The sequence below is a fragment of the Schistosoma mansoni genome, chromosome W, assembly GCF_000237925.1.
Source record: "Schistosoma mansoni strain Puerto Rico chromosome W, complete genome".
In the NCBI taxonomy this organism is placed as follows: domain Eukaryota; kingdom Metazoa; phylum Platyhelminthes; class Trematoda; order Strigeidida; family Schistosomatidae; genus Schistosoma; species Schistosoma mansoni.
In genome coordinates, this window is record NC_031502.1 from 1,441,185 (window position 1) to 1,453,422 (window position 12,238).

The window sequence follows — 12,238 nt, forward strand, 5'->3', positions numbered from 1 at the left end:
TCTCAGTTACTGTTGGCACAACTTCTGTCGTTTCAGGAACTGATTTCAAAGAACAAAACAAATTGATATTTATTCACCTCGTTTTTATTACATTACAATATGGAAAAGTCACTGACAGATTTATGCGAGAACACATTTCAACATAATCATCAAGTTATAATAATGGGTATATTATGTAGAGTTTGTCCAACGACTACTTGACTGATTGCTCGACAAATGTGTTTGTGTATTGTGAATAGCAAACTCACTAATCTCTACTCGTACACACACACACACACATTCACTCTGAACATTCAACCAATCACACTAACAACGTCAGTGCACCCTAATTTCTGTCCACCGATATTCCCTCATTCATTGCTGTAATCACCATCTTAAAAAAATTGAGGGCCAAATGCCTTCTAACAACGTGAGTAGAAAACCACCAAAACCACTGAGAAGTAATCGATATCTGCTAATAACACTTTTGAAAATGGCTTAGATGTAGTTCTAGTGGATTGGACACTCCACATCGACTAGACACTAGTTATTTTCACGAATTACACCATGTTCCGTTCTACATATCGACATGTTAACAGAAACATTATTGGATTGGACGAAAAGGAATTTACTGAAGTTTCTAAACAGTAGTTTTACAAATGTCTTAAACCGACAGAATCAACAATAACACGGCTGTACGTTCCACCCAACCACATACAATAGACGGCTTTAAAGAATCTCTCTCACACTTTAGAACACCATCATTATTCAAGATAATAAAGGGAGGGAACATGACAGAATACATACAAATATATATATATGGACATAGGAGACCACATCAGGCTGACTGAGAAGCTACTGGAGAACTGAAGTGTGTACTTATCAGTGCAAATAAATCTTTTCAAGAATCTGGATAACCGGTTGACAGGACCTACCACAATAACTCATCATGTTATACCGAATAACGACACAGTACTTATGGCAAACACAGTCTAATGGTCATGTTCTTCCACGGTTCCTTTATCACTTAAACCAAGAATTCCCCTACAGTTAACGGTTTCACTTCCTGTCACCCACACACATACATACAATCTGTCAACACAAATGTGAACAACTCTAAAACACTCAGTGGAATTTGACGACAACCCCATTAATCCTCACATACAACTGTTATATACTAGCGAAGACATAAGTATGAGTAACTCTCACGACCTATTATTGGACTATTATTCTATGTATATTCCTATTGTATAACTATTCAGTAACTAGATTATCTATCTCTATATTCATCTTATTATAAGCTTCAATTTGACCTATTGATTATTATTATATGATTTACCATTCCTATGTTATACTCAGTTTATTGATTATTGTCTCCCACGCTTACAGCCACATTTGGCTTGGTTTTTGTACAAATATTATTTTCTATTTTATGGTGTGATGTGGTCTGTCTGTCTGGTATATCAACAAAGTATGCTTGAAATAAATGGTTCGCACGGATTCGCATAGATTCATATTGCCGAAGCTGCTATTGGTGTTCTGGACTCAAGTGGACGGGCTAGGCGGATTAAGGACCAATAAGGACGCGAGATTACTCATACTGATTGGACGTCCTTGATTGTCACCGTGTTAAGGTCGAAGTCGTATTCTATTGGTGGATAATTCACGCGAGTTACGTCCTTGTTTAATTTGTAAGGCCATAACAAATTAGCGACGACCTTGATCAAGTCATAACGATTGGCTACACAACCTTGACCAGACGCAACAATTGGCGACGACTAGGTCAAGAAATAACAACAACATATGGGTTTGGTTAGGAACGTCCATATATGCCGTAGCAAACTGATGGAGTTCTATGACATTATAGCTTTATTCAGGTGCATTGAACTAAACTTGGCAAGCAAATAATAATAATAATTTATCACACTCAGTCGGTCACCAATGTAAAAAAATATTCAGAATCACACAAACAACCAAAGTCAAAGATTAATTGAGTTCATCCATCTGGGGATTACAATATGTGTCCAATTCAACAATCAAGCATTGAAACAGTCAATAGGAATGTCGATTAAATCACTGATATTCAGACTCGTTGTAGAAGAAGTAGTGAACAGACTCGAAGATTTAATTTCACCATTGATCAAGACAATACTTCAGACCCGCTATTTCGATGTGGATAGCATGCTCATTACCATCAAACGGAATGTGCTGAAAAGTACCCACAACTCCGTTAATAACGTCTTCCATTACTTAAAATTCACAATGGAAATGCAGGTGAACAACTAGCTAACCTTCCTCCACGTTCTGATCACCAGAACAAATACAGGAGGACTGAAAAATCTAGTGTTTCGCAATACAACAAAAACAAACCAAACTATCGACTACACTTGTAACAAACCAAACACTTACATGATCAACTACGTTCAAACCCTATTCAATAGTGTGAAGATACACTGTAGTACAACTGCCTACCATACATAGAAAGGAAAAGTGTACCTAATGATTATTGTTTGGAGTAAAGGATGACTACAAAACCCTAGTTAATCAGAACACGCTTGTCACATTCATCACTAGACACGAAATCAAGTGTGAAATCCAACAAACGGATTGTCGTCTCAAATATAAAATGCATACCATAGATTACAACTAGAATTTCGGAGCCGTTAGCAGTAAACGTGATCCACAAGCTAAAAGAATCACTCCAATCGTTATCGTTCAAATCAAAGGAGGCAACAGTACGAGAAGACAATGCAAACGTTATTCAAAAAACTAATTGTTCCGACTGCAAACAACACCACATCAGTGAAGTGATCATCCTCTTCCTCTTCACCTTCGCATATATCAATGCAAATCACATATCTATCAAAAGTCACCACTTATCTTAAACAACATCAATTCGTTTGTGTACATTACTGTACACACAATTTCGACTGTGAAATCTTTCAAATGTTTGACTCAGTCAACTCTAAACATGCCGGAACATTTCTGGATGCTCAATTGCATCCCACTCAACAATTAGTTAACACACGGTAATACGCACAATTTTTCAACCAATTAAAAGAAAGATAAACAACCATGACGTCAGGAATCAGGTAAAAGGAAGAGATGATAAGTAAGTGGCTATTGTGATGATTTAAGGTGAGCAATCCAGTATACTCATCATTATCACTGATCACCACCACATAACGTAGTCAATCAATATACTCAGTAAAATCCATCTCATAACACAAATTGTGAGAGTTCAAGTGAGTCATTCTCGTGCTCTTTCTCACTGAAACACAGTTTCTCACAAGTCCTAATAATCGACAAAAATGGTAGAAACTAGAAATCAATGTTAAGTTACTTCTTCTTAGCTACTTATCACCACATCTTAGTTCATTTCACTCACCTTCAATTGTAACAATTGAGCCAGATGAAATTGTTTTAGTCATTTGTTGTTTGGTCTCAGCTTCAACCACCTCACCTTGAACTCTGCAAGTGTATTCACCGGAATCCGATGGGATCACTTGATGTACTATTAGACGAGCTATTCCACTATCTTCAAAATAGATCATTTCATTACGATCAGATTGAGTTAATTCCTTGCCATCAACTTCCCACACAACTTCAATAGGCTTTAAATCTGCTTGAATTTGACATTCCAGTCTACAAATAAATATAATAATCGAATAGTCATTCATGTTTCAATGCATCATCTTTTCGACATTTCGATTGATAACAGTGTAATATGAGACTGAGCACCTAATGGTCAATGCATTCGTCATTCACTAGTTATCCACATTCAGTTGAGATCGAACTCAACATCATACACGTCCTGCACAACATGTATAGCTCAATAGATATCTATGAAGTTGGAATTCACATAGTTGAATGATAAATACTAGGTTTTATGCGCATCGGAAATATCAACATCGATGCATATCCACTTGTCGCATGGACCCCATTCACGAACGAAACACACTCTGGTCACTGATCCTACTCATCCCATCCAACTTATTTCTAAATTGTTCATCTTTGCTAATAAAGTGCCTCAACTAAACTATCCACTTCCAATCAATTACTTGTGTGAGTTGGTTGCCACAACTTACCACTCAACCAAGGAAATTCTCACTCAAATTTAATTCCACACTTATCATATTTATCATTTACATATCTCACATCAACGACAACAACTCGTTTGGTTAGTTGTTGCATATGTCAGTATTGTTCAGGTCAGGTCAGTTCGGTTCGGTTCGGTTCGGTTCGGTTGGTCACATTATCATCCAATCTTTCATTGGTGGTTTCAACCAAGTACTTTCACATTCCAGTCAATTCAAATGACAATTTTCATTGGCTGCATAAACATTGTCCCAATGATGACTATTCTCCTTACAATTCACACTAATTGGTCAAACACACAAGTGATAACCGGTGTTTCAAGCCACGATTACATTACACCACATATTAATCGATATCACGTCATCATCAATATTACATGAGAAAAAAATAAACGCAAAACGATAACTCACTCAAGATCCTTATGGTCTTGTACAGTGTGGATATTCGGTGTTACTGGTTGTAAGAAGGTGAGAACCTTCTCAGTTACTGTTGGCACAACTTCTGTCGTTTCAGGAACTGATTTCAAAGAACAAAACAAATTGATATTTATTCACCTCGTTTTTATTACATTACAATATGGAAAAGTCACTGACAGATTTATGCGAGAACACATTTCAACATAATCATCAAGTTATAATAATGGGTATATTATGTAGAGTTTGTCCAACGACTACTTGACTGATTGCTCGACAAATGTGTTTGTGTATTGTGAATAGCAAACTCACTAATCTCTACTCGTACACACACACACACACATTCACTCTGAACATTCAACCAATCACACTAACAACGTCAGTGCACCCTAATTTCTGTCCACCGATATTCCCTCATTCATTGCTGTAATCACCATCTTAAAAAAATTGAGGGCCAAATGCCTTCTAACAACGTGAGTAGAAAACCACCAAAACCACTGAGAAGTAATCGATATCTGCTAATAACACTTTTGAAAATGGCTTAGATGTAGTTCTAGTGGATTGGACACTCCACATCGACTAGACACTAGTTATTTTCGCGAAATACTTCATATGCCGTTATCATTATGGACTTGTTTGCATAGACAATGTTATATCTTTTGAATACTTGTGAACTTATAAGAATTTTTTAAAGGATCAGAAGGGGTTTTGTGTGGAATTTAGTATTTTCATATTTGAAACCATGAATGCGGTTTCGTGGATGTGCACTGCTGATGAGTCTCATAATAGAACGAAACGTCGGTCCAGTGCTTCCTGGTGTTGCATTGTGGTCTGGCTTCAATTGACACATGTTTTCAGTTATGTAAATTTTACTATAAACGATTTTTTTTTCTCGATCTAATTTTACTTCCTTTTTAAAGGAGATATTTTGACTTATTCATTATTTTGTTTGAAGAATGATTTGTATCTAAGATCAGCACGTGAACTTTTTGTGGACTGAAATTTATGGTTAATGATTCATCAAGCCACTATGACCTAGGTTATTAACACGATATCAGCTCATTCCGGACCAGATATTTATATACCTATATAACATGGATTTACTTTTTAACACTATGTTTAACTTTATTCATTTACTGAAGAAGTGGATTAAAGAGTCACAAAACGTCAGAAAATTTTTTTCTACTCATTCGGATACTACAAACCGAGTATATTATCAGAAGGGGTTTTGTGGTGATTCAGTATTTTCATATTTGAAAGCGTGAGTCAATTAAAGCTACACCACCACGGAACGGTTGCTTAATTTCGTGGATTGGTTGGAATTAGACATAAACACCATCGGATGCCGGCTCAGTGGTTTATCGGTTAAGTTCTCTGGCGCGAGACTTGTAGGACCTGGGTTCGATCCTTGTGAATCGAGGTCGTGGATGCGCACTGCTGAAGAGTTCCGCAATAGGACGAAACGGCCTTCCAGTGCTCTATGTTTTCCATGGTGGTCTAGCTTCAATTAACTCACGCTTTCAACTATGAAAATGTAGTATAATTATTGAAAAAAATTGTTATCACATTTTCCATGGTAAATGTTTGTTCAATAAACGATAAAGCTGTCACAAGACAATATTTAAGTAATCACTATGATTTTTATAACATACCTTCTATATCCACAACAGTACTTGTAGTTATTGTTTTCTGTATTGGTTCAACTTGTGAAGGTTGAAGTTGAACTTTTGTAGCAATACAAGTATATTCACCCATATCTTGTGGTGTAATATTATGTATAATTAATTTAGCTAAACCACTTTCATATTCATAAACCTGTTCAATACGATCAGAAATATTTAATTCAACACCTTCATGACTCCATTTAATAGATGCTGGTTGTTGATCTGTTATTAATTGACATTCTAATCTAAATGTTAAATGATAGATAAGTAAAATATATTGGGATGGGTTTTTTTTGTTTTAAATAAAGATTCGAATTCTGAATACTTAATTGTTGAATGATAATAAGCTAGCAAATTAATAAGGTGTATGGTTGATCTAGACTTATAGGAAAAGGGATTATAGAAGTAATGTATCCGCTAATAGTCGTCTGATACTTCTTTATTACTAAGCTTATGAGATCTCTTAACAAAAATCGTAGTTTCACCACCATATCTTTACATCCTGATGAAGAAGCTTCTGGAGATCCCTTAACCGTGAAAACTAGAACATATTGGATTTGTGACAGGTATATACATCTATAAAGGATTGTGTGATAAACAACTTTCATCTACACACCACTTCATCATACAAAATCGTGACTATACTTTAGTTATGCAATGTCTACTCATTATTCTGGCACTTTATATGTATAAGTCCATAGTTTCAGTTTCTTCTTCTCATGCATTCGTAATTAATCTCAGTATGTTTGTGTGTATATTCCATGTATGTAGGCAAGTGTGAATAATTGAGGGAATGAGTGTGTGCGTGGTTATATTTATGTAGTAGTATGGCTGTTCGTTTCCATGTATGTGTATTTCATGATTTAGGTGGGTTTTATTTGCTTAAAAATCGTGTATTCAGAAGGTTAACAATGATGTCAAGCCAATGATAATAATAATAATACAAAAGCAAATGAATAAAGATGACAGAGACTCAACAATCTCCACTACCTAAAACTGATAATTACCATGTGCACACTAGTTGTGTTTGTTACCGAGTGATCTCAGTCGAAGCATTATTCAAAATGAGAAAGCATTGAACGGCTATTTCGACAGTTGAGAATTTACTAATGAATGGTGTTTTGGTTAAGATAAATCAGTAACGAATACAACATACAAAATGTACTATAGTTAAGGACTAGTTGTTCATCAATGAGATGGAAATCGGACATTTAAAAATAGATTGCTGCGTAATCTTCTTCACAATGCCGTTTGAGTGCTGATAGCAATATACGTAGAATAATCTCATGGTTGAATTTTCAAAGAAAAAAAATGTAATTTACCTGAACACCTTGTTTACCCCCTATCCACTGAGGTAAGTTAGACAGGTATACTGGGTACCTATAGTCTTAACTTTCATTGAAGAGTATGGTCAGAGTAGAATTAAGTAATATTACACGACAGTTAAGTTTTTCAATCATATTTAAGACTCGACTGTCTGTATCCGAATCTTTACTAATGTACATTATATTACTTAAATCAAATATCAGACGTCAGAACGATATATACTAAATTTTCAAGTAACAATAGTGATCACTTATTCAAGTTTTCATCATTGCTGAAGCTTAAAATTTCTGTTTTTGAATGAACTAACATGATCTTGACCAAACGATGAACTGCTGAGGAGTCCCATAATAGGACGAAACGGCAGTCCAGTGTTTCCAGGTTTTCCATGGTGGTCTAGCTTCAATTGACTCATGATTTTAACTATGAAAAAGAACGTAAAATCACCAACTCTAAACAAAACTTATGATGTGTGGCCGTGGAAAATAATGATTGGTTGTTTACCTAGTCAAACTAGTAGATAGTCTGATAGGTAATGCATGTAGAACAACATAAATAAGCGAACGATCTTGTTTTCGATTCGATCCTCATCAGGCTTTAATATATAGTGATATTCATATTCATATACAAAATTATGGAACCAATCAAGGCAGTTTATGAGTCAATGATAACAGTGGAATAGATTACATAATCAAAATTAATAATAAGTGAAAAGTACAAATTGATAGTGTAATGACAGGTGTACTAGTTGTAATAAGAAAAATAAAGGCTTGAATCAGTGTTACATAATGGGTAATAAGTCAATGATTAGAAAAAATATAGACACTGAAATAACATTCATAGAAATTATAAGATTACGTAATAAGAAATGTTCAGATAATTGGACCGTGAAACATATATTTGAGAAAAAAATTGGTAGGAGGGGGTGAAGAAAAATAAACGAAGAAAGTGTATGAGAAATGAGATCACTTATTAAGGCCAAGGGAGAGATAGGGGTGTTACAAATTTCTTATGAACACAAAGGCTTGGATTGTTGGCTCGATTTCCTATAGCTTCTGCTCTATGTGTAAGAGACGAGATCGAACCCCATATGGAAAACCAGTAGGAATACGATAAATAACTTTAAATGAATTATTTCTGTCAACTATATGACCGTTATCGGTCAAGTGTGAAAGAACTGAGCTCCATATTGCCTTGATAGTACCCTTTCCTATCCACGAAGGGAGGTGTTCCCTGACTCTTTGGTTTAGTTGTCTGGTAGTGCGCCCGATATAACTTTCTCCATAGGAGCAGTTGAAGTCTTGGATACACATAGAAGTGACCTAACCAGGTAACTTATCCTTTAGTTGAGGAATCATCATAGGTCGGGTCGAGTACGATAGACAGAGGTCGATTGCATTAAACATTCTCTTCACTGCTCTAGTCAGTCTATCACATAGTACATCACTAGATACATCTACGTTGAATTGCAGTTTCAGGAAGAAAGGTTTCTTACTATCTGTTGATATCTCTATTTTCTTGTTTGTTACACGCAAGTGTTTCTTCAGAAACCTTGTGGATAACCCCTTTCAATCAACATATTATGTATGAGCTCTAACTCTTTATTAATAGTATCGACCGAGCATATCTTCCTAGCTCTATTTGCCAGATAACTCCTCCGGGAGCTACTGCCGGTCCCAAGCCCGGCAAAAAAAAATCTATTTGCCAGATATTCGACTGAGTTTCTCTTATAGATGTGTTATATATCTTCCTGCCCTTGTCATTATTTGTTATTGTCGGTTGTTGAAGTGAAAATATACGTTCTAGTCAGACCAGTCATGTGTTATTGATCCGAGTTTCGTTGATTTGCTGTAGACACTGGCAGGCTATTTAAGGTAGGTATTCGTCTAAAGGAAATCAGTGTTCCATTAGTGTAAGAAAGAAAACCAAGAGATAATTCACTTTAACAAAATATTATATCATTCTAAGAATTAGATTCACTTGGTATTGTTTGGTTGAATCTTCCTATTGATGTTTAGGACTGCGACTGGATTCCACTGTTAGCCACTATCCATCTTTGCTTACAATGTTTGTCAATTGAGGCAATATCAAGGGAATGCGCACACGATGCACATACACCAATAACACACTGATCGATTGCAGTGCTAAACATAAATGGGTAGATTCAAGTAAACAATACCAAGTGAATTTCAATTTCACCCCATCGCACAAGCAAGCGGCTATCAGGACTCAGTAGCTAAGTGAATAACGCGATAGCATTTGAAGCGAACGGAATTAGGTTCGAGTCTCACAGTGAACATCAACTCAGAGATGTACATCCAGCTGATGAGTCCCAAATAGGATGAAACGCACACCAAACTGGATTCCACTCTTAGCCATTATACATCTTCGAGGCAGTCCACACAGGAAACACATATACCAACAAGAGACTGATCAATTATAGTCCAAAATAACAATGAGAAGATACAAGTAAACAACACCAATAGACTTAAATAGTTAGTTATTCTAACTTACTCTAATGTATATTCATCATTTGAATGTTGTTGTATTTCATAATGAATTGGTTTAATAAAATGAAATTCATATTCATGTTCAATTAGTTTTGATTGAATAGTTAACATTTCCGGGATCGTTGGTAATTCAGTAATAACATCTTCAATCATTGGTAAATGACTTTCAAATATAGTATATAATTCACAAGAACTTTTTAATTCACCATATGGATATACTACTAATACTTGAATAGTACTATCTATTAATTCAGTAGTAATTTTAGGAATTTTTAATATTGATGTATAATCAGTTGTTATTATTTCATATGGTTTATGTTCTGAAGTAATTTCTAAATCTTTAATAAACCAACGAAATTCAATAGGTATATTCGTTGGTATAATAGAACATTCTAATTCAATTGGTTGATCTAATACAACTTCTAATTGTGAATTTAATGTTTTAGCAAATTGTACATTGACAATTTCTGGTTGTTCTTTTGGTTGAATATGACAAATCGATGTAGATTGTCCTAATGGAGATGTAGCTATGATTTGTAACATAGTATTATCATCTTTATCTGGTTGATAATTATGTAATATAGCACGATATTGTAATGTGACATCGTCGATTTGTTCTGGACCGAAGTATTCAAATCGTTCAGCTGTTATTGGTGAACTAATTACCCATTGGATATCTGGTATTGGATTTGATTTTACTATAATATCCATGACTACAGTTGATCCAACTTCGGGTGTTAGTTTTTCTGGTAAACCTTGAATAAATTGTGGTGCAAATTCAAGTTTAGATATAATTGGTTTAGATGGTTCTTCTGGTTGGATTGGTTGATAAGTAAGTTCAAGATTACATGAAGTATAGATTTTCTCTTCTTTTGTACCAGTTAAACGGGTTACAAAACATGTGATCTCGCCAGAATCCAATGTACCAGGTTTATTAATAGTTAATCGACTATGCCATGGATTATCTTGTGTTACATTATAACGTTCAGGTTTCTTTTCAGGTGGTAATAAAAATATATCTATTCCATTCATATACCAACTAAATGTAGGTTTAGGTAATTCAATGGATGATATTTCTGGTTTATCAATTTCTACATCAAGAATAATTGTTTCATCCATTTCACCATATGATAAATTTGATGGAAGTTGTCGAGTAAAACGTAATTCCGGTGGTTCAGGTATTGATAAATCATCTGTTTTTGCGGTCATTACTAGAATTGAAGAGGTTACAATTTTTGTACCGGTTTGACCAGCAGCTTCAATAGTTACTTCACTAGGAAGAATATCTTTTTGAACAGATGGAATAATAAGAGTTGTACGATTTATATCTTCAAGAAGTTTAAATCGTTTATTTGATTGATCTAATTGTAATCCATTTAAATACCATTTAAATGTAACAGGTGGTTGTGATTCCACTTCACATTCTAGTTGAGCACTATCTCCAGGTTGTAATTCAATTCTTTCTGGTGGTTGACGAATAAAACGTGGTTCAACAATTTTTCCATCAATAATTTCTAATTCTAATACACTACTACACATAGTTACTCCAAGTTCATTCTCTGCACGTACCATAATTTCTCCAACATCAAAAGCATTTAAATCATGTATGTGTAATGTATATGTATGTGTTGCCTCATCAATATATAATTCTCTCTTAGCAGTCATTTCATGAGAAAGGGATGATATTAAAACTGGTTCAAACTCTACACCGTTATGAAACCATCGTAAAGTTGGTTCCGGATATCCATTTACTGAACACACCAACCTAAATATTGAAAAAGATGTTTCAAATATTTAAATGCTCAACAAAGTCGCTTAACCGTCGTTTCTACATATAAGAGATTTTACAATCGAGTTAGAGTGGTTTAATACTTAATGTATCTTCAATGTCGTTGAACAATCCTTTTGTCGAAATTCGTCATACTACATAGTTTAACAATAACTTGGCGCCCAAATGCCTTGGTAAGGCCGAGAGTAGGGAGAGTCCACTCTCCCTCTCTAAATACTCTCACATAGCTACGCATATACAGCCACATCCAGGGAAGTCCCACTCACTCCCTTCTCGTGGAGGGGGTGTTGTTTACGAAATTAAGAGGACGAAAAGAGAATGTCCGACACTTTAAACGGCTCGGTGGATATGGAGGATCCACCTAGGGGAGTTGGAAAACCCTGATTCCAAAGGAATGGCGCATATGGGCTCCAGGATCCTGAGGGAACAAATGGCATATAAATCAATTATTGGTCTCCGACT

At 35.2% G+C, this 12,238-nt stretch overlaps 1 protein-coding gene across 1 annotated transcript in view; it reads right to left on the reverse strand.

Annotated features, from left to right (window-relative positions):
* The window catches only part of Smp_157020 (putative hemicentin), a gene marked incomplete at both ends in the record, with an annotated part of 109,067 nt that overhangs the window by 4,448 nt on the left and 92,381 nt on the right, over positions 1 to 12,238 (reverse strand). The window contains 4 exon segments of the mRNA XM_018799888.1: positions 3,368 to 3,624; positions 4,488 to 4,593; positions 6,143 to 6,399; positions 9,992 to 11,640. Coding sequence (XP_018653756.1) covers positions 3,368 to 3,624; positions 4,488 to 4,593; positions 6,143 to 6,399; positions 9,992 to 11,640 — 2,269 coding nt within the window.